Source organism: Bos indicus x Bos taurus, chromosome 16 (assembly GCF_003369695.1).
Source record: "Bos indicus x Bos taurus breed Angus x Brahman F1 hybrid chromosome 16, Bos_hybrid_MaternalHap_v2.0, whole genome shotgun sequence".
In the NCBI taxonomy this organism is placed as follows: domain Eukaryota; kingdom Metazoa; phylum Chordata; class Mammalia; order Artiodactyla; family Bovidae; genus Bos; species Bos indicus x Bos taurus.
In genome coordinates, this window is record NC_040091.1 from 50,630,984 (window position 1) to 50,654,183 (window position 23,200).

At 54.8% G+C, this 23,200-nt stretch overlaps 1 protein-coding gene across 2 annotated transcripts; it reads right to left on the minus strand.

Moving 5' to 3' along the window:
- Positions 1–443: 443 nt before the first annotated feature.
- Positions 444–21,644, minus strand: TTLL10 (tubulin tyrosine ligase like 10). 2 transcript variants are annotated; one of them, XM_027565264.1, is made up of 12 exons: positions 16,847–21,644; positions 16,242–16,322; positions 16,030–16,162; positions 15,806–15,924; positions 15,597–15,726; positions 14,382–14,467; positions 13,869–14,040; positions 12,725–12,896; positions 12,044–12,184; positions 3,758–3,874; positions 3,304–3,397; positions 444–3,040 (listed from the first exon to the last, which is right to left on the minus strand). In XM_027565264.1, the coding sequence occupies exons 1-12, from the start codon at positions 17,418–17,420 to the stop codon at positions 2,592–2,594; spliced, it is 2,268 nt and encodes a 755-aa protein (XP_027421065.1). In that variant the 5' UTR covers positions 17,421–21,644; the 3' UTR covers positions 444–2,591. The 2 variants fall into 2 exon arrangements, with proteins under 2 accessions (XP_027421065.1, XP_027421064.1); XM_027565263.1 differs by having other exon boundaries at positions 2,624–3,397.
- Positions 21,645–23,200: the final 1,556 nt, after the last annotated feature.

Genomic DNA, 23,200 nt, shown 5'->3' on the forward strand with positions numbered 1-23,200 from the left:
CCACCCTCGCCTTGCTTGAAAAGGCCCCTGACCCCGGCTTCACTGAGATCTGGACTCAGCCAGTGTGGGACACCCTCCCAAGCGGACAGACACGCCCATAGTGGGCATAGGAAGGGAACTCTTCCTAGACAGCTCCGGATGTCTGCCCTCCCCTGGCCCCAGTCCTCAGGGGGCTGTCCAAAGGCAGGTGGCCCCTGCCTGCCCCCTCACCAATCAGATAGGTCCATGGTGCTAAGTCTGGCCATTCAAGGGCCCTGACCAGGAATCCAGGCCATCATTCCCCCCAATCCCCACCATGGTTTCAGCACCATGGCCACTTCTCTGCAACTGGGCTGAGCTCTGGCTCTGCAGTGGTTTTCAGGGCCCCAAACCCCCACTTCCCAATAAGAAGTGGCCATGCCCTGTGGAGAGGTCTTTCCAGAGACACTGATTTGGGCCATGGCTGTTCTGACCCCTCTATTTGGAGACACGTGGCAGGGAAGAGGGTTTGAGGGGGGCTCCTCTGAGTCCTGTGGGCTCTTTAATGGAAACAGACTCCTGACTGCCAGGGACTGCAGGATCCAGATGGGGGGCAAGCGTGCGGCCATCACCTCTGGGGATGAATGAGCAGCAGGACTACCTCATTTATTGTTACCCAGGTTCTCCGGGTACCAGGGGCCCAAGAGCTGCGGACAGTCCAGGGTTTGGGGTTGCCCAGGGATGTGGGCCCAGTCAGGATGTGCATGTCTCACCCCACCATGGTCCCTGGGGGCCACTGCACCTACTCAGGGCCCAGGGACAATGGAGGCCTCAGACCAGCTTCCCCTCGAGCGTCGGGTCACCTCTGCAGATACTGCCTTGACTGGCTGGGGATCAGTCTTGCTGGAGGAGAGCTGGAGCATCGAGGGGCAGCACTGTTCTACCATGGGCCAAGTCATGAGCCCCAGGACAGCGTGGGCGAAGGCTCTGTGGGCAGGATGTGAGGAAGGGGCAGGAGAGGCCTGGAGGCTGAGACATGGAGTGTAGAGGCCCCTCAGGGGCGACCAGGGGCTGAGCCTGAGGTGACATGGCTGTGCAGTGACCTTCACCCCAGTAAGGAAAGACTGGTACAGACCCTGAAGACACTGATGTGGGTGCGCTCTGCCCACCCAGGGGGCCACCTCTCCCTGATGGAGACTGGTTTTCACTCTCCCCAGCCTCGGGGTGCAGAGCTGGCCATCAGGCTGCAGAAGTGGCAGTGCTGAGCTTGATGCTTCATGGAGAGCCCACCAGACACACTGGTGGGGGGGGGAGGTGCACTCAGGGCTCCTGGATCCTTGTCATATGGTGACAAGTGTGCTTCTGCCCTGGTGACCCTACACTCCTGGCCACAGCAGCAGGACGAGGAGGGAGTGCAGTGTTGGGGATGCGTGGGTGAGCTGTAAGTGACAGGGCAGGTCGGTCCTGGCCTGGGCCCCCACTGGCTCTGTGACCCGGGAGGACTGTCTCTACCTCTCTGAGCCCCAGGTTTCATTTGGCTCTTCTCTCCCTGACTCCCTGACTGACTGCACATCTCCGTGGACTGGCCGGTGGCTCCATGGCCCACGCTGCCCTCTAGCGTGCTCTGGCCCTTGCACGCCTGGGAAAGGAGGGGGAGGGGCAATGGGGGAGGGGAAGACAAGCCCCATTGCCCCTTAGGTCCCACCCGCACTCCAATGCAGATCAGAACAATGGTCCCAGCAGCCCCTTCCACCTGTGGTGGAGCCCACTGGGGTCATGAGTGAGAGTTGGCAGGACAGGAGGAGGGCACGTGACTGATGGGAGAGGTGAGGGTGGGGTATGTGAAAGGCAGCGCAGGAGGAGGGGTGCCAGCTGCAGTGGGCCTAGGGGTGGGTCTGGACTGGGGTCGGTGTGGGATGGTGGGTGTGGAGAGGGGATTATGGCTGGTCCAGGATGCTTGGTGGTAGCGGGTTTCTCCCAGTAGCCTCGGGGTTGGGGCCACAAGGAACATGGGGACATGATGGCTCGGCACACCCCTCAGGGCTCCGTCCTGCATGACCACGCACCCGCTGCCCACAGTCTGGGTCCTTGGGGCCTCGCAATGCTCTCTGCCTGCTGTATAGCTCCCACCGTGGCACCATTGGGGAGCTCAGGGCCCTGGTGCTCTGAAGCCTCAGAAAGGAGCTGAGCCTGGGCAGGGTGGGGCCTGGTGTGAAGAACCGCTCCTGTGGGGATCTGGAGGGGGCTGTGGGGACCCAGACCCTTGCCTGGGAGACACTGGCTGCCTTTCCCAGGGACCGCAGACTAGGCAGCAGGGGTAGGTGACACGTGAGGCTGCAGGGACCCAGGGTCTTGATGGAGGCAGGCTATAGGTGATGCATGGGGGCCCAGAAACTGGAGAGCGTCACCGGATGGAAGCAGCCCATGATGGGCAAAGTCAGGGGTTCGGATTCAGCGGCTCATCCCTCCACCACCATGTTCCCCCAGGAACGGGTCCCAGCAGTGAAGTAGCGGCTCGAAGGGTTCAGGGAGGCTGCCAGCGGGGGTCTTGGGGCCGGGTGTGCGGGGCAGAGGCCGCGCTTGTAACAAAGTAGCTTTTATAGGTCCCTGGGAGAGCGCCGGTAGCCCGCCCGCTAGGAGCCGCGATGGCCCGCGTTCTTGCGCTCCTCTTCTGCCGGCCCCGGGGAAAGCTCGCGTACCTGGTCCGCGTCGTCCACTCGCGGCTGCCCACCGCCCTGGGCCTCGGGGTCTCCACTCAGGGCGCCGTCGGGGGCGGGGACGGGAGGCCGGGGGCGCCGCTGCGCGGAGGAAGGCCGCACTGGCGCGCCGCGGAGGCCCCGGTGTGGCGCGGGCCTGCGCGCGCCCGGCCGGTCGGTGGCGCGGAGCAGAGGTGGCTCGAGGGGCGCGGCGTCGCAGGTGGGCCGAAGTGGGGGCAGCGGCGGGCGGGGGACGTTGCGGGAGCCCCCCAGGCACGGCCACAGGTCCGTCTCCCCGTTATGCAGGAGCACGAAGCGGCGCTGGGACAGCAGCGGTAGCATCTTCTCGCTGCGTAGGCTCTTCTGGAAGGTCTCCAGCGCCAGGTCTGGGGAGGAGTCGGGGGTGAGCTGGACGCGGAGCCGGGAAGGGCGGTGCGGGGGAAGGGGGACCTCCCACCCCGTCTGGAGGTGACAGGGTGGTGAGGGGTGGGATGGCACCACGCTGGCAGGGAGATGGGGGCATGAGCAGAGGCTGGGGTTGCCACGCAGCCCTCGGGGTGCTGGAGAACTGGGTTTGTGGGCGTCTGAACTTGCAAAGAGCATGTACAGGCAGAGGGGGGCAGTTTGAGGGTCCTGGGGGGTGGCTCACCCAGGGTCTCCATGACCACGCCAGGAATCACTTCTTTCAGGACTTCACAGTTGGTGTGCAGGGCGGGGTTGGAGTTCATTTCCAGCAGCCACACCTGGGCCCAACACTGCTCAGCATCCCGCCCCACCTACCACTTGGCCAGGAGAAGGCTGAGACCCTGGTCCCCATTAAGCCACGTGACCATGAGGTCACTTCTTTTCCATGACCTCACTCCCCCAATTGCCCAAGGTGCTGAGACTCTTGAGGGTCTGAGAGTCTGGCCTTAGGAGTCACCCTAGCTGTAGGAGGAGTGAAACCATAATTATGGACACATCACCTCCAGGGCTAGGGAGGGTGCCTGACTGCCCACCCCAGGGGCCTGCCTGAGTGGTCAGGTGTGCACAGAAGGCCACTGCCTCCTGCACCTGCCTGCCAGCCCCCCCCTCCCCCCCGTCCCGGAAAGCCTCAGCAGCACCTTGAAATTTTCATCGATCAAGAAGTCACAGCCGATGAGGTCAAAGTAGCCCAGCTTGCATTCCAGCTTGGCTTTGACAGCCAGGAAGCAGTGGGCCATGATCTGCTGCATCCGCTTCTGTGGGTGGGGCGGGGTAGGGGGGATAGGACGTCACCTGTGGGCCTTGATTACACCCTCCAGGCCTGAGCAGCCACTGCCCATCCCTCACCTGTGCTCCCACCGTGCCCATACTGTCACATTTTCAGGGTCACAGGCTCACAGCCAGAAACTCCCTCACTCTCATTTTATTCATCTAACAAACGTATGGCCCTCCTATTGTGTGACAGGTACTGGTGTGGCAGGAGAGTGGAGAGAGCTTCCGAGGAGTCTCTGCCCTTGAGCAGTTCACTCATAGGAGAGACACAAAAAACTTGATGTGTAAATCATTATGCGCTTTGTATGGTGGACAAAGCCACACATGCTAAACAGGAGAAGCTAAAGCAGGGTGAGAGGTGGGGGGTTCGGGGTGGTGTGGAAAGGGGTATGATCCAGGTGGGCCTCATTGAGAAGAGAGTGAGTAACAGGTGAAGGTGAAAGGGGGGAGCTGTGGGATGGGGATGGGACACCTGGCGGGAGCAACAGCTGTAAGTTCGAGCATGCCCAAGGTGTCAGAGGACCAGGGTGATGCTGCTGTGGCTGGAGCAAGCTAGAGAGCAGCAGGATGAGACCAGAGCGGCACCAGTCACTTCTCAGGGCATGGGAAGACCTTGTCTTTCACCCTGAGATCAGAGCTGTGGAGGGTGGTGCACAGGAGGGCGTATCTGACCTGTGCCCTCACAGGGTCCTCTGGCTGCTATGCTGAGAGAGACTGAAGGGGCCTGTTGCAAGGATCTAGGTGAGAAATATGCTGGCTTGTAGAAGCTGAGGTGGTGGGATAGATGCTGGGTCTATATTGGGGTAAAGCCAATGCAACTGATGAAAGGATGTGAGCTGTTAAACAAGAATAAGGGCTGTCCCTAGACGTTTGGTCTGAGACTCTGGGAGGATGGAGCCCTCATCAATCGAGAAGGAGAGTAGGCCCTGGAGGCTGAGACCTCTGTGAGCTTGCAGACGGGGTGCTGATAGGCTTTGGTTCAAGATCAGGGGAGTGGTCAGGGTCCATGTTTAACGTAGAATCTTAAGCATATAGATGGAATTTAAAGTCAGGGGATGTCTGAGAAGGAGAAATGTCATATGATATCCCTTATATAAGCAATGATACAGATGAACTTACAAAACAGAAAGAGACCCACAGACTTAGAGAACAAACTTATGGTTGCTGGTGGAATGGATGGGGGAAGGGATAGTTAGGGAGTTTGGGATGGTCATGTACATTCTGTTATATTTAAAATGGAAAACCAACAAGGACCTATTGTATAGCACAAAGAACTCTGCCCAATATTATGTGGCAGCATGGATGGGAGGTGAGTTTGGGGGAGAATGGATAAATATAGAGATACAGCTGAATTCCTTTGTTATTCACCGGAAACTACCACACCATTGTTTGTTAATTGGCTTTATCCCAATACAAAATAAGAAGTTAAAAAAAAAAAAAGTCAGGTGGTATCTGATAAAGACAAAGCGTAGATAAGAGCAGGTAAAGAGTAGAGCCAGGCTGGACGCTGGGCTCCAGAGAGCCGTGGTGGCAGCCCAGGGACCCGCATGGGGGCTAAGAGGAAGTGAGCAAGGTCCTGGAAGCTGTGGGGAGTGAGGGGCTATGTCTGAAGTTGGCTGACAGGTCAAGGAGAAGAGGACCAGGGCTGACCCCTGAGTTTGACAACATGGAGGTCACTCTGGTGAGCGTTTCAGTGAGACAACAGGGAGAAGCCTTGCTGAGCAGGATCAAGAGAGATGAGAGCATCACAAAATGGACAGAAGAAGGGGTCCAGAGATAAGCCATTCCATAAAAACAACCAAAATGGGCCAAATTTGTCAAAATTAACCTTCTTAGAATGCTGGAAATTAACCAAAAGCGTTCAGCAACCTGAAGAGTGTTTATTCAAATAGAATCTTGAATCTTGGTAGGAACAGCAAGATTTGTAGTATTTTAACCTGCTCTAGTATTATTCCCTGCATCCCAGCTCAATGCCTTGAAAAAAGCCTACATTCTTGGTACTGGAGATAGCAGGATTAATCTGTTTGGCAGAGAAGTGTAGTCATTTGTTGTGATGTCTGATGTTTCCTAGGAAGACCTCACTTGAACTAAAGGAAAATACAGGAACAATGTCTTACCAAATAGAGAATATCGGTGAAGAGACAAATTATAAATGAGAGCTGAACAGAAATTCTGGAGTTGAAAAGCATAATAATTGAACAAGACATTTGAGTTGTTTAAAGATAGATCAGTTGAGATTATCCAGTCTAAGGAACAGAAAGTCAAAGGAATGAAGAAAAATGAAGTCACAGAGATCTATGGAAGGAGATCTAGAAAGAGAGTAAAGGAAGAGGCAGGAAGAATATTTAAAGAAATAATGGTAGTAGGACTTCTCAAATTTGATGAAAAAGAATTTACACATTTGAGGCCAATGAGCTCCAGGTAGGATAAGCTCAAAAATCATATTGTAACCAAACTTTTAAAAGACAAAGACAAACAGAGAATGTTGAAATCAGCAAAGAGAAGTGACGTATCATAAGGGCTTCTCAATAAGACCAACAACCAATTTCCCATTAAAAACCATGGAGTCCAGAAGGCAGTGGGTTGACATATTCAAAATACTGAAAGAAAAATTAAACTGTCAACCAAGAATTGTATATACAGCAAAATTATCCTTCAGAAATAAAAAAGAAATTAAGACATTCTCAAATTTAAAGAACAGATTATCAGTAGTAGAACATTTCTACAGTCCTTCAGACTGAAATGAGAGGACACTAGACAATAATTTGAATTCATGTTAAGAAATTAAGAGCATCCATGAAATAATTACATCAGTTCAGTTCAGTTGCTCAGTTGTGTCCCACTCTGCAACTCCATGGACTGCACGCAGCGTGCCAGGCTTCCCTGTCCATCACCAACTACTGGAGCTTGCTCAAACTCATGTCCATCAAGTCAGTGATGCCATCCAACCATCTTATCCTCCGTTGTCCCCTTCTCCTCCTGCCTTCAATCTTTCCCAGCATCAGTGTCTTTTCCAATGAGTCCGTTCTTCGCATCAGGTGGCCAAAGTGTTGGAGGTGCAGCTTCAGCCTCAGTCCTTCCAATGAATATTCAGGACTGATTTCCTTTAGGATTGACTAGTTGGATCTCCTTGCAGTCCAAGGGACTCTGAAGAGTCTTCTCCAACACCACAGTTCAAAAGCATCAATTCTGTGGTGCTCAGCTTTCTTTATGGTCCAACTCTCACATCCATACACTACTGGCAAAACCATAGCTTTGACTAGATGGACCTTTGTCAGCAAAGTAATGTCTCTCCTCTTTAACATACTGTCTAGTTTGGTCATAGCTTTTCTTCCAAGGAGCAAGTGTCTTTTAATTTCATGGCTGCAGTCACCATCTGCAGTGATTTTGGAGCGCGAGAAAATAAAGTCTGTCACTGTTTCCATTGTTTTATAAGTAACTACATAGTTAAATATAAAAGACACTATACATTCATTTTTTGGTAATTGCCTTTTTCCTTATGTTTTATTTAAAAGACAATTGCATAAAGCAATAACTATGAATCTATGCTGATGGACACACAATTTAAGGAGTTGTAATTTGTGACAGTAACAGCATAAATGAAGAGATAGAGCTATACAGGAAAAATTTTCTTAAAAACCACTATTGAAATTAACTTGGTTTGAATCCAAACTAGATAGTTTTAAATTAAGATGTTAATGGTAATTCCAAGGGCAGCAATAAGAAAATAACTCAAAAATGTATAGTAAAAGAAATACTAGAAAGGGTACACTAGAAAATATTTAACACAAAAGTAGGCAATAATGGAGAAACCAACAAAAAGATATAAGATATATAGAAAATAGCAAAAGAGCAGATACAAATCCTAACTTATCAGTAATTAAATTAAATGTAAATGGATTAAGCTCTCCAGTAAAAGACAAAGATTGGCAGAATGCATCCCCCCCCACCTCCCATATGCTTTCTATGAGACTCACTTTAGATTCAAAGACAAAGATAGGTTGAAAGTCAAAGAATAAAAAAAGATATATCAGGCAAAAAGTAACCAAAAGAGAGCTGGAACATCTGTACAAATATCAGAGAAAATAGAGTTTAAGATGAAAATTGAAGACATTAAAAAAAAGAGAATATTTTCTAATGATAAATCAAGAATATGTAATAATTATACATGCACCTAACAACAGAGCCTAAAAATAGATGAAGCAAAAACTGTCAGAACTGAAAGAAATAGACAATTCAATAATAATAGTTGGAGACTTCATTATGCCATTTTCAATGATAGAACAGCTATACAGAAGATCAATAAGTAAATACAAGACTTGAGCAACACTATAAATCACCTACCTTGAAGTATATCTATAGAACACTCCACTAAACAGCAGACTACACGTTCTTCTCCAGTGTGCATGCAATATTTTTTAGGATAGACAGTATGTTGAAACATAAAGTAGGGGCTTCACTGGTGGTCCAGTGGTTAAGAATCCATCTGCCAAAGCAGAGGACTTGGATTTGATCTCCGGACCAGGAAGATCCCACATGCCAAGGGGCAACTAAATCTATACACCACAGCTACTGAGTCTGTGCTCTAGAGCCTGTACTCTGCAACAAGAGAAGCCGCCCCAATGAGAAGCTTGTGCATCACAACAAAGAGCAGCCCCCACTCGCTGCAAGTAGAGAAAGTCCCCACTCAGCAACAAAGACTCAGTGCAGCCAAAACAAAAAACATGAAACAAGTTTCAATACTTTTTAAAGGGTTGAAATCATGCAAAATATGTTTTCTGACCACAATGGAATGAAATTAGAAATCAATAAGAGAAAGAAAATTAGAAAATTCACAAATGTGTGGAAGATAACACTCTTAAGCAACAAATGAAAGCAGAATGCACAAAATCTTTTGGGATGCAATAAAAGCAGTGCTCAGAGGGAAATTTATGACTGTGAATGCCTACATTAAACAGGAAGAAAGATCTCAAATCAAATCAATAACCCAATCTTCAACCCTAAGAAAAAAAAAGAAAACTAAACCCAAGCAAGTAGAAGGAAGAAAATAATAAAAATTAGAGTGGATATAAGTGGAATTACAGAATAGAAAGCAATAGAGAAAATCAATGAAACCAAAAGCTGGCTCTTTGAAAAAATCAACAAAACTGACAAACCCTTAGCTAAACTGACCAAGAAAAAGAGGAAAGAAGACTTAAATTACTAAAATCCAGAAAGAAAGACCTTGGGGCTTTCCTGGTGGTCCAGTGGTTAAGACTCTGTGCTGCCAGTGCAGGGGGCATGGGTTTGATACCTGGCCCTGGTGGCTCAGACAGTAGTCTGCCCACAATGCAGGAGACCCAGGTTTCATCCCTGGCTCGGAAAGATCCCCTGGAGAAAGAAATGGCAACCTACTCCAGTATTCTTGCCTGGAAAATTCCATGGACAGAGGAGCCTGGTGGGCTACAGTCCTTGGGGTTGGGAAGAGCTGGACATGAGTAAGTGACTAACACTTTCACTTTCAATGTCAGGGAACTATGGTACGGTATGCCATGTGGTGTGGCCAAAAGAGTAAAAGAAAAAAAATTTTTTTAAAGAAAGACTTTACATAAAGATGAAAATGATTATGAAAAGGATTATAATTGTTCATAAAATACCACGAGCGACCTATATTCCAAACAAATTAGGTAACTTAGAAGAAATGGAAAAATTCCTAGAAAGACAAACTGATAAACTTGACCGGAGAAGAAATAGATAATCTTAGTTACCGCTAACAAATAAAAGTTGAGTTAGTAATAATAATAAAAATAATCCTTCCCACAAAAAAGTCCACAATAAGGTGGCCTCACTGGTGAATTCTTCCAAATATTTAAGGGCTCCCTGGTGGCTCAGATGGTAAAGAATCTGCCGGTAAAGCAAGAGACCTGGGTTTGATCCTTGGGTTAGGAATATCTCCTGGAGAAGAGGATGGCTACTAACTCCAGTATTCTTGCCTGGAGAATTCCACGGGCAGAGGATCTTGATGGGCTACAGTCCATGGGATTGCAAAGAGTCAGACACAACTCAGTAACTAACACAGCTGGCTTCATAAACTACAAATATAGAATAGAAGGGAACATGTTCAAAACCAAATCGACAATAATGCTGTGGACCAATATTGCTTATGAGGGTACACACAAATACTAAACGAAGTACTCGGAAACCCAATTCAGGAGCATATGTAAAGCACAGTATGCTATGTCTGAGTGAGATCTATGCCAGAAATGCAAGAATGATTCAGTCATCACATGAGGGACTTCTCTGGAAGTCCAGTGGTTAAGACTCCCAAGTTTCCAATGCTGGGGGCATGGGTTTGATCCTTTGTCGGGGAAGTAGGATTCCCCTGTGCCTCATAGCATAGCACCCCACCCCCTTCAAAAAAAGAGAAAGAGAATGAAGCTACAGCAACTCAAACAGTATGGTGCTGGCTTAAAGACAGACATACACATCAATAAAATAGAATTAAGAGTCTGGAAATAAACACATATATATCTGGTCAATTGATTTTCAAAAATTTGCCAAGAACAGTCTGACAGATGGTCCTGGGACAATGGAGTAGCTACACACAAGAGACTGAAGCTGGACACTTACCTCACACCATACACAATAATTAACTCAGAGTTAAAACATAGGACTTTTAGAAGAAGCCACAGATGTATCTTTACAACTTGGATTTGGCAGTGGATTCTTAAATATGACACCAAAGCATGAATAACCAAAGAAAAATAGATAAATTGCACTTCACAAAAATTTAAAACTTTAGTGCAAAAAAGGACCTTATCAGGAATCCCCTGGTGGTCTGGTGGTTGGGATTCTGTACTTCCGTTGCAGAGGGCATGGGTTCAACCCTTGGTTTGGGAACTAAGATCCTGCAAGTTGTGAAACAAATGAAAAAGGACATTATCAAGAAAGTGAAAAGAGAACTCACAGGAGAAAATATTTTCAAATCACAACCTGATAAGGGTCTAGCAATCAATATATAAAGAGCTCTACAGCCTAACAGGGACTCCCCAGGTGGTGCTAGTGGTAAAGAATCTGCCTGCCAATGCAGAAGATGCAAAAGATATGGGTTTGATCCCTCAGTCAGGAAGATCCCTTGGAGGAGGGCACAGCAACCCACTCCAGTATTCTTGCCTGGAGAATCCCATGGACAGAGGACCCTGGTGGGCTACAGTCCACAGGGTTGCAAAAAGTCAGATACGACTGAAGTGACTAGGCAAGCATGCGTGCACAGCCTAACAAAGAAAGAGTGGACAACGGAGGTAAGAGAAAGTTTTCTAAAGAAGATACAGAAATGGCTAAGTACATGAAAAGATGCTCAATATCATTATCATTAGAAAAATGCAAATCAACCCCTTAATGAGATAATACTCCTTTATACCCACCGGACAACTATTAAAAAAAGATAGTAAGTATGGGCAAGGATACAGAGAAACTGGAACCATCAGACATTGCTGGTGGGGGTGGGAGCAATTGCAGCCACTGTGGAAAATGTTGGCAGTTCCTCAACGACCATGCAGTTCCCTTCCTAGACCTGTATCCAAGAGCACTGAAATACCTGTTCATGTATGTGAATACTCATAGCAGCATTACTTATGATTGACAAAAAGTAAAAACAACCCAAATGTCTGTCAACTGATGAACGTTTATCCAAACAAATCATGGTCCATTTACACAATGAAATATTATTCAGTCATAAAAAGGAACGAAATGAATCTTGAAGATGTTATGCTCAGTGAAAGAAGCCAGGAAAACCCACATGTTGCGTGATCCCATTGATGTGACATGTCCAGAACAGGGAGATGCGTGAGGACAGAGAGTGGACTAGTGGTTGCCAGGGGCTGGGGAGGGCAGTGGGAGATGACAGTGTTCTGGAACCAGAGGGTGGTGATCATCGTTCAACTCTATGAATACACTAGAAACCACTGAACTGTGCAGTTTCACAGGGTGACCTTTGTTTTGCGTGAATGATCCGTTTGAGAAAGCGAGAGGAGAGGACTCCTAGAGCCAACTGCTGTGGGCACACCCAGAGACAGCCCCACCCAGGGACCTGCCTGTGGCCCAGCACTCCCCCACCCAGTCAGTCCTGACCCGCATCCCCCTCCCGTCGCCGAGTGGGCGGGGCACACACAAACCGTGAAGGTGGTGAAGACCCAGTCTCGGGGGAGGCCCCTGGTCTTGTGGAACTTGTCATTGATGTAACGGTTGAGGTGCTCCATGCTCCACACCGTGTCCTCCTTGAGCAGCACATACAGGGGACTCTTCTTCTGCATAAACTGGGGGGGAAGGGCAGCACCTGGAGGCCTGTCCCCCATGGAGGCCCCGACGGAGAGCATCACCCTGATGCTGCCATACCCCCACAGGGGGCCTGCTTCTCCTAGACTCCCTGGGCTGGCCCTGCCACCTGAGACCCTCCCCCAGCAACTCCTACCCTTGAGAAGCCCCCCCAGATCCCCCTGGGGGGCCGCTGCCCGTACACATCCCATTGATATCCTTCCTAGGAGACTGCTGCCCTTAGCATCTCTGCACTGAGGTCCTCACCAAGACCCCCATCCTCTGCTCCCACCCCTAGGGTGCCTGATCCACACCCAGAGATGCCTGATCCATACCCAGAGGGAGACAAGCTGGGGTGGGGGGTGGGGGTTGGTGCACGGCTCTCAGTTCTTTCACAGGGTGCCCGCTGTGGCTGAAGGTGAGAGGCATTGCTGACTGCAGGTAGGGCCACCTCCAAGCCTGGGCTGTGTCTACAGCTGGGTTCTTGTCTACATTCTTGAACAGCGATTTTGTCCAAGGCTGCATCTGTGCAGCACATTTACCTGGTTGGTTAAATGGCCACTGAGGTCGCTGGAATGGGGATCATAAAGGCCGAGGGTGAGGCGAGCATAGCCGTGGCCGAAGAAGACCATGTAGGGCATGGCGCAGGCGATGAGCAGGTAGGAGCGCACATCAAACTTCTTCCCGTCCAGCAGCAGCGGGTTCTTGATGTACCTGGGGAGGTGTGGTCAGCCTGGCCCAGGCCCCCACCTGGACCTCTTAGTTCCCCAGCACCCCTGCCACCTGCCTCAGCTGTGAGCTCTGGGTCCCCTATTCCAGTTGAGTGTAATGTCCCCTCGTCAGGGGACATTTCTGAGCCTGAACAGGTCAGGGAACTGAGGAGGAGGGCCTGGCTCCTAGAGCTCAGTCTGCCGGTGTATGACTGGGGTACCTCAGGGCACAGCTCTTGTTAGGAGTTGGGGAGACAGAAGCTTGTTGGCCCCCATGGTCAGAGAAGACTGTCTGGAGGAGGAGGCAGCGATGACCTTGGGCCTTAAAGGGCAGGTGCTTTTGGAGCGACAAGGAGGGATATCCCAGCGGAGCGCACTGAGGTCTGGAGACCCAGAGGCTGGAAGCGCTGCTTATGGTGACTGACAGCAGTTGTGGCAGAAATGAGGTCCCGCTGGTGGAGAGGGAAGTCCAAAGGGAATTTTCTGAGGCTGGACTGTGCCCCTGGTGTGAGGCTGAGGGTCTGGACCTCATCCAGAGGCAGAGGGAGCCCGGGAGGGGGGTCAGCTCTGCCCGAGGGCCTGAAGGCTGCAGCTGGCTGAGGGGAAATGGGGGAGAGGCTGGGGGAGAGGCTGGGGGAGAGGCTGGGCTTACTGCAGGTCAGTGTGCAGGACCCAGGTCAGGGCACAGCTGACCGAGCGCCCCCTGCTCCTCACTGAACAGGAGCCTGTGGTGTGTGTTGTGGGGGGTGGTGTGTGCAGGACATTTCCTTCCAGCCCTGACAGCAGGAGAAACCCCACTGTTCCTAGCTACACAGAGGCCCAGCATGGGGCATTGAACCTTCCACTTCGAAGAACTCCTCTGTGGGCCCCGCGACCCCCACGGACCCTCACAGGCACCAGCGAGTCAGCCCGGGTCAGCCCCACCCGGGGTCAGCTCCACCCAATCAACGCCCCTCGTGGGGCCCATGAGCAAAACCTCTGCACGACCCGCGCCTGGGGCGCCCGGAATGGCATCTTGCGGTAGATGGGGTCATCCTCGATACTCTGGGTCTTGGCCTGGAGGGTGGTGACTTCCTCCTGGTTCCGGAGCAGAAAGATGCCTTTGCCCTGGTTGGAGGCTGTGGGCTTGCAGATCCACATTTGGGTTTCTGCAGAGAGAGCCATCTGAGCCTGCGGGCCAGATCCTGCCCTGCCCCACCCCTCCCAGCCCTGACTGCTCTCCCAGTCACAGCCCTGCCTACACTCCTTCTAGCCATGGCCTTGGAGCCTGCCAAGCCTTAACCTCCACTAAGGTCCACCATGACACCTCCTTGGCATCACCTTAGTACTAGCCCTGTCCTCACCCAGGTTGGCTCCACCCTTCCCCTTCCTGACCATGCCCCCACCTCAATCTCGCCAGGACCTTGGCCCTGCCCTAATCACACTCCCGCCTTGGTCTAGCCCTGCACCGGTCTCCCCAGAGTGGGCCTGGCGTCCAGTGACTTCTCACCATCAAAGAGGGTGAAGAAAGCCTCTCTCTCATCCCTGATGTCCAGACGGTAGGTCTCTGGGAAAAAGTCTTCCATTTTCAGGACTCTGGGGAAGCAGGGGGTGGGGAAGTCACTGGGAGGGTTGTCCCCTCCCCCGAGCTTGGCTGACCATTCCAGGGGCCTGATCTGGGGGTCGGGGGGTGGTTGGAGGGAGAGTTTCCAGTGGGGCTGGGCTCCAGGGACCCCTGCAGCCTCTGGCGTCGTCTAACACGTATCTGCCACCCCAGCTCTTCCCTCTGCAGAATCTTTTCACCTTCTGTTCCCTAGCCAACTTGGGCACACCTGGCTTCTCTGCAGTCTGCCTCACCTGCCTCCGACCCTTCCCACCTCCCAGCTCTTAGGCCTTCGGGAGTGGTCAGTTCAGAGCTGGGTCTCCAGGCCAGGACAGTGACCAGCTTGCAGTGAGTGGTCGGCACAGATCCCCGGCCTGGGATGCCCTTCAGCCCTTACATGGACCTCCAGGCCGACCTTCAGTTTAGGGCAGAGTGGCTGAGTGCGTCTACCTCTATGGCCCCAGATGTCCTGAGCTGGTCCACAGGAGCTGTTCCAGGGCGGGTATCATGTCCTTTCCAGATCTGCACCCCAGGGGGACACAGGACCTGGCCTGAGTGGCTGCTCCGTGTGTGGAGAATGGGTGGGGATGTCGTGGGGGTAGCCTGGTGGTGTGTGGTGTGGTGGACAGACAGATGCCTACAGGGCGATGGTCCAGGGCTGCTGACAGAAATGGTGGAGGCGGACAGCTGGACATGGGGATGTGAAGATGGCCTCGGCGACCAGATGGTGGCTGGTTGTTTGGATGAGTGGGCAGACTTGTTAGTGGCTGGGCAGTGAGTGGGTGTGGAGTGGACAGATGAGTGACGATGTGGGCACATGGCGTGGGTAGGCCAAGGGGCAGGAATGGCTGTGGGGTGGACAGCCAGGGTGTGGCGGGCAGTGGAGACAGTACAGGATGCCAGCGGGCGGCTCTGTGGCGGGCATGTGAGGACCGCTGAGGCCATGGGGTGGGTGGGTGGGATGCTGGCAGGTGTTGGGGGGAGACAGATTAGCTGGGTCAGTGGGAAAGCAGGTGGGCGGACAGACTAAGTGGAGGGTGGTCAGGACCAGCGACTGACCCATCGGGTGGGGGTTTGCAGCTGGGTGAGTGGGTGCCAGGGGTGGGGGGCAGGGTGGCTCACTTGGTCTGTGCGCAGGGGGCTGGCTTGCTGGTCTTGCTCAGGACTCTCGAGTGCTCCCTCAGGGCGCTGAGCAGCCCAATCTTGGTGGTGAGGAGCTTGTTGTTGGGGAGCTGGTACAGCAGCTGCTTGCCTGGCAGAACAGAGCCCGGGCAGCACACGGTGGCACCCCGTGTTTGAGGGCTGCCCGCTGAGCCCAGCCCCACCCCTACCTTCCCGGAAGTTGCAGTAGGTGTCTCTGCACTTGACCTCACACCACTTGAGCTTGTAGTCTTCCCGCCGGCTATCTTGGATACGCCGCCAGCCCTTGCTCTTGCAGTAGGAGCTGATTCTGTAGGGGAGGGGCGGTGCTTACCTGGGGGCCGTGGAGCTGGGGAGCACGGCTGGGTAGGGCCTGGGGGCAGTGGGGCAGGGCCCGGATTGAGGGCCCACTCACATGGAGGCCCCGTTGGTCCCTCCGATGTAGAAGAAGGGGCCCTGCCCGGTACTGGGTGGCTGCTTCTCCCTCTCCAGAAAGTGCTTCTCCAGGAGGGCGGCCTGGGGCCTGATGGCTTCAGAGTCGTCCAGCTCTGTGGGCAGGTGGGAAGTCAGAGCCTCTGGCCCACCCGGAAGCTTTCCTGCCCCCTGATGGGCCTTGGCCAAGCCCACCTGCATCTTGGTCCAGCTGGCTTAGCTGATGCAGGAGCCCCTCCTCTCCGTGGCTCCCCATGGGTCTCTCATGGGCCCAGCCTGTGAACAAGGTAGGTTCAAATGGAGGGGAGGGCATTCACTCAGAATCTGGCCGGAGCCCCTAGGCAGTCCCCCAGCCATCTCGGCCCATCTCTGCCCATCTCAGGCCCAGAGGGCCTCCCAGGAAAGGGGGGAGAGTCACCATCATCAAGGGCCAGCTCTGGTGTGGGCAGTGTCCCTCCTTACCAACAGGGCAGGGGGCAGAGGCTGAGGTTGAGGCTGGAGCTGGGGGCACACGTGATGCAGGGACATGCCCAGGAGGGTGGGGGTCACAATGTCCATCATGATGTCATGGGTGACCCATGTCAGTCAGGGTAGACCCCTCTTTATGCCTGTTCAGACCCTGACTCTGCTGGCCTCTGCCCTACTTGGCCAGCCTGGATTGCATACCCCACACTTGACTTCCTCCCAGCCCCTTGACTTCCTCCCAGCCCCTCTCCCAGGACAGAGCTGTGTTGTCCCCTGTGAGAAGGCCTTTTTGGGGATGGGGTGCCTGTCCCCAGGAAGGTCCTGGCTGCATTCACCTGGTGCCCGGGCACAGCCCCGCCGGATCCCTGCCATCCTTGACCGCTTGCCTCTCTTTGTGCTGACTTGGGTCCGAGGGCGTGGTCCTCGGCGGTGGAGAAAGTGGGTGCTGCTGCGGGCCACAGATGCTGGGGTTCCTGGGCAGGGGTACCTCTGGGAAGAGATGGCCCCCACCCCTCTGCGGGCCCTGCGGGCAACCTGTTGTCCTAGCCTTGGAACTGGGCACCTGGTCGGGCCCACCCTGTGTGGGGAGGGGTGCTGCCTGGAGTGCTGGACTCCGGTCTGGTTCCGGTCTCTGTGGTGACTGTGGGGTCGGGTGCCCCTTGGGGGCAGGGCCATCTCTGCATCCTGTCTGTCCGGGGCGAGTCCTTCCCTGCAGGGACGGTTCGTCCGTGGTTGACGTCTCTGTACTCGGCCACGGGGCCGGCTGTAAGGAGGGCTGCTGTCAGGCCTGTGGGGCTCGGGGGGAACAGCCTTCAGCGGGCCCCTCCCAGGGTCAGTGGGGCTGTGGGCCCTGCCCCTAGAACGATGCCTCCCTGGGGCACCTTTCTTGACTGGCTGAGTTGGGAACATTTTAGGGAATTTTAGCTATTCCTTGACACGTCCTTCCCAGTTTGGGGGCGGCTCGGGAGGCTAGGGTTTGCCGAAACTGAAGAGCCACAAGCAGTGGAAAGGCCAGCAGCCTGGAGCGTGGGCAGGCACACAGAGGCTCCTCCAAAGAGGACAGTCGCTTTGCAAACAAACCAACTGGTCACCCTAGAGATGCTGACCAAGACCTTTGTCCCCATTTAGGACAGAAGAGGGTAAACTGGGAATAGCTGTCAACCCAGTGACGGGGGCTGGGCGGTGGCTGGGTGCAGGGAGGGTCTCAGCCTTCTGCCAAGAGTGGGGCAAGCTGTGTGGACGACCTTGAGCCCCCTTCCCAGCCCTGCCCCACCCTCCTTAGTGGGGCTGACCCCGCCCAGCATGACGGGTGGGGAGTGGTGCCTGCTGAGAACAGGGAGGGTGCGTGTGGTGTGTATGTGTCTCCACGTTGCCTGAGACCCAAACCTTCTGGGGATGGAGGCCCCCGAGAGGATGACGGGTAATACTACCCCCCAGCACTCCCACCTGAGCAGCTACTGGGTCAACGGACACCTTGCAGAGGCCCCCCAGGTGTCACACATAGACACATAGAGACAGCAGCTGCACAGTCAGGCTCAGAGGAGAGGAGAGGGTGGCTGGGTGGCGAGGGCAGGCAGAAGGCACAGGGACGTGGCCCTAGAGACATGCCAGGGTAGGACTGCCATCCTCACCCGAGAAGAGGGCTGGGCGGTTAGCACAAGGGGACAGACAAGGTGGACCAGCTTGAAGGAATTAAAAACGCGGTACAACCTTGTGGGAAGTTCAAGGCAGGGGCGTGGGTTGGAAAGAAGAATACAAGGAAAGAGCCTTGAAAAGTCTCAAATCAGGAGGTAAGGCTCTGCAGCCAGCCCAGTGTGGCAGGAGGTCTGGGGACAGGATGCTGGGACTCTCTGGGCTGTTGCTCTGTGCCTTGGTTTCCCCACCTGAGAGAGAGTTGAGAGGGTTGCTGTGAAGACAGTTCCTACAAGTGACACGTGCAGATACCTGCCTCGTCACACGTGTTCCAGGAGGGCCTGCCTGACGACAGTGAGGACGGCAACGCCAGGCTGCTGCCAGCAGTGGCCACCCTCAGGGAGCATTGCTGGGGGTTATCGTGTGAGCATGGGGGTGTGGAGGGAGCCCCCAGCCCCACAGCCCAGCACCGGCTAACTTCTGGGTGTCATCTGGACGCAGCAGTGGGCGCTGCCAGAAACAGGAGCCCGGAATTGGGCGTGAGGGCGTGGGTTTCAGAACAAGCCTTGTAAGCCTGGGCCTCTGGCCTGTCTTCACTCTATATTTTATTACTTCCGCAAAGAATTAAACAGGCCGTGAATTACAGTTTCTTGTCATTCAAATGAACAAAGATTAAGAAGAACTCCTCCCCTGGACATACACACTTGTGGTGACTGTGGTGTCCCTGGGCTGCAGGACATGGCTGGTGGGGTTGTGGGCGGGGTCAGGGGGGTCACAGCTACAGCTCCCAGAGCCTTTGTTGAGCAATTGATCTTTTTTTGTTGTTTGTTTTGGCCTTATTGCACAGCATGTGAGATCTTAGTTCCCGGACCAGGGATCAAACCCACAACTCTTGCATTGGTAGGTGAAACCATAACCACTGGACCACTGGGGGATGTCCCCACAATCACCTTTCTCAGAGTCTCTCTGACGGACTCATTCTAAATAGAAAGCTTTTGCTGGAAGATGTTCAGGGAATGTTATCACTGGCAATGCAGCTTGGGCAGCCACGGTCCCACAGGCAGGATGGCATCAGGGCTCCCAAGAGGGCTGCAGCAGAGCAGGGACCGTCAGTGAAAACCCAACTTTATAATGAACTTTTAAAGAAGCCGTTTACCTGGTCAGGTAAAAAGACTGCCAGGTAACGGCACCCTGGTGTGACCAGTGGAAGACCTTGGTGAAGCTGAAGGAAACGTCCAAGAAACGAGAGGCCACCATGTCCTACTGGGCCCATCCCCAGATATACGCTTGGCCACGCGGGCACTTGGGAGTGCTGACTTTGCTCATCCAGCTGGTGCTTTCTGGCCAGGACTAAGCTGTTTGGGGGGATGTGGGTCCCTGTGGATTTTAGGAGGCCATCCTTTTGGAGTTTGGTCCAGGGAGACAGATCTGGTCTTGACCAAAGCAGCTGGTCCTAAGGGGCTGCCACCCCTGGGAGGCCTGCCCTGCTCAGCCCGGCCTGGGCATCTCTGCTCCTCACCCTATGGCCCTGGGTGCTTGGGCCCTCTTCATAGGGGGCTCTGCCCAGCTCTCCCCTCCTCCCCTATTCTCTCTCCCCTCCATTATACTCTTGGACAGAGTCTTAGAGGACCCACAGGGCACTTGTGGGCTGCAGGGCCAGGTAGGGGCCACAGCACAGCTGGCTCCAGCCTTCATGCCCAGCCAGGACCCCGCTGTGGCCTGCCTGTCCCTCTTACCTGCCCCATAAGGTGGTGTGAGCCCTCTGCCCGGGAAACAACAGTGGTGACCAGGCAACTGTCTCCCAGCAACCACAACCCAGTGGCCCAGAGGTGAGCAGGTGGATGGGGAGGGGCTGGAGGCCGGCCCGGGGGCGGGGCAGGGAATGACTGAGGTTGGAAGAGGGGCATTACATGCACAGCCCCAATCCGGGTCCTCCATCCTCCAGGGTCATTCCTGAGCCTTCTCAAGACCCCCAGGTCCATGCCCAGACCACAAGCCTGACCCACTGTGCTTCAGCTGCTACCCTTCACTTCCCCTCACCACAGCCTCAGCATGTGGAGCCCTCACTTAACAAAATGGAAAGTGGGGCTCTGCAGACCCATGCCTCCCCAGTGGTAGATGGGGCTGACAGCCAGGTCTGGGAGTCCAGGGGCAGTGGGAGGGCCTCTGGCTGCCCTGCACGGCCCCTTCCTCCACCCTGCAGAGCCTTGCATGGGTCACCAGGGCGTCTCCCCTTAGAGTGCCTTCACTTGCTTCCTGTAGGGTGGACGGTGGCCCCCTGCAGTATGTGTCCACGTCCTAAGGCCCAGAACCTAGGGATGTGACCTCACTTGGAGAAATGGTCTTGGCAGATGTGATTATCTGATGGGCCCTAAATCCAGCGACCAGCGTCCTCATGAGAGGGAGGCAGAAAGCAGGAGACACAGAGGGGAGAAGCCAGCAGAAGGTGGGCAGTGGCCAGAGGGCCACAGGCCCTGTGGCCACAAGCCTGGGGACACCTGGAGCCCCAGAGGCCAGAAGAGGCAGGAGGGACCCTGCTCATACCTGGACTTCTGACTTCCAGCCTCTAGGACCATGAGAGAAGTCACTTTCGTTGTTTTAAGCTACCAAGTTTGTGTAGTTTGCTGTGGCCACCCCAGGAAATTGATGTGCCCCCTAAGCCCCTCCTCCTGACTCCTCTCAGAGGCTGATGCGCCCTCAGCTGTGTGCTGCCTGTGCCAGGCGCTGGTGGCCTCAGGGCTTAGTTCTGCTGGACTGTGGTCTGAAATCCCTTTGCCCGAGGGTTAGTTAGGAGAGCTCCCCCAGCCGAGCTATTGTCTGAGGGGCATCCTGACCTCAGGGCGGTGGGCCCCTGCCTGGGCCTTCAGGGGACAAGCACCCCTGGGTGAGCAGGGGGGCCCCTGGTCACCTGCAGTCCGCTCAGTCTTCCCACTGGCCTGAGCAAAGACTTTTGGAAGTCTGTCCTCCCCAGGAGCCCATGCCCCCATCCTTTCACTTTCCCTTCACTTCTAGAGACCCAGACTCTAGGAACTGGGCCAGCCCACTTCCCCACTCCTCTTGTGGCTCCTCATGGGTTCTCGGGAGGCAGCCCCCTGCCCATGTGGTGACACCAAGAGCTCAGACTCAAAAACTGCCTGTAACTTGAAACTGGTGAAGGAGCCAGCCTGGCGGCAGCCTTTCCCACAACAGCCCACAGCTGGGCCATTGGCCACATCTACAACCTGGAGCAAGGCAGCCCAGCGTGAACTAGCTAGCGTTGCAGGGCAGACGCCTCTCCCCTCTCCTCAGGCCTGGCTGTGCTTGGGCCGAGTACCCTGAGGGCAGTAGGGGACAGTCAGCCCCTCTCTGGGAAAAGGCCCAGTGCCCCTCCTGCAGCGGTAGTTGAGGGTCTTCCCGGCCTCCCACGGGGAACTGGCACCTTTGCCAGGGCTGGAAGTGCTCCTTAGTGGCCCCCATGCAGCCTCTGGCCTCTGGATCCCTCTGCTCAGAGAGGCCCTGCTGTACCCCCACCCCACCCCTGCATCCCCTCCACCCTGCCCCTGTTGTACCCCCACTTCTGCCTCCCCCACCACCACCCCTGCAGCCCCTCCACCCCCACCCCTGCAGCCCCTCCACCTTGCCCCCTGCCCCTGCCATACCCCCATTTCTGCCTCCCCCACCCCTACCCCTGCAGTCCCTCCACCCCACCCCTGCAGCCCCTCCACCCTGCCCCCCTGCCCCTGCTGTACCCCCACTTCCGCCTCCCCCACGCCCACCCCTGCAGCCCCTCTACTGCTCCGGCTGCTGCAGCACCAGCAGCCCTGCAGACCACATGTCCTACCCAGAGCCTTCTCGCTGTTTGTGGCTCCTTCTCAGGGACACTCCTCCCCCCATCCCCAGCGTGTCTGGAGCTGCACTGGCTTTCCGAGGGCACTCAGGAAAGAGTAGGCACTGAGGAGGGAGGGAGGGACCGAGAGAGGGGCCCTTCTACCCTGACTCTGGCCGCAGAACCTGGGTCAGAGTCATTAGCCATGGACTGGGACCCTAGGGCCTGCTTAGAATTCTCAGGAAAGGAAGAGGCTCTGGGGGCACAGCCATGAGGCTGTGAGTGGGACTGGCATCCACTGTAGACAGACGATGTCTGGATGTGGAGCAGAGGGGAGGAGGCAGGACCACCAGGGCTTCCAGCGGTACCTGGGTGTGGGGCGTGATGGCCTGGCACCTGGAGAGGCCCTCGACCACCCAAGAGCCAAGTCAGGCCTATGGGGACCCAGGGGAGGAAGGCCAGCACCCTCAGGATCCTGGTGCCACCTTGGGTGGGGGAGAGGGCAGCCTGGGGTGTCTCTGGGGGCACAGGGAGTTGGGGTTGCTTCTATCCTGTACTCCTCATCCCCCACCACTGCCTGGCATAGCAATTAGGGTGCCTCCCTGGAGAGGCTCCTGGGGGGCTCCAGGGGTGTAGCTGCTGCAGCCCAGGTCTCTCATGGCCCAGCGGCAGTGCCAACAGCACAAGCCTATCGCGGTGCACCTGAGCTGAACAGGAGCCCCTATGCTTCATTACACCAACAGTCCATTGTGTCTGCGACAGAAAGCCCTCTGGGGGTCCCAGGGCTGGGGTGTCAGGTGTGGCCTGGCCTGGGCGGGAGGGTAGCACTGCTGGGACCCACGGCCCCCGGCGCCCCCTCCACCCAGCATCGGTGAGGGCCCTCCTGTGGCGGTGATGAGGCCGGGGATGGACGGCATTACCAGACAGTATTAGACAGAAGGACCAGATCTAACCGTGTCTGGTAAGACGCCCATCGGCAGGCTTTGGTGCAGGCAGTCTCGTCCGGTGGCCCTTCTGGGAGGGGCTGGGCTTCGCCCACCACCGGCCCTGCGGCACCTTGAGAAAGCAGGAGGGTTCAGCTGGATGGCAGGACCCGTGGAGCCTCCTAGTCTGTGGAGCGGCTCCAGGAGGCCCAGTGGCCCAGCCCAGGATCACCCCGAGGAGAGTTTTCCTGAAGACCTGTCTTCAGAGCGGCCCTGCAGGCACACATGTTTGAGAGCACAGCTGGGGAGCAGTCTGGCTTCCCTGCTCT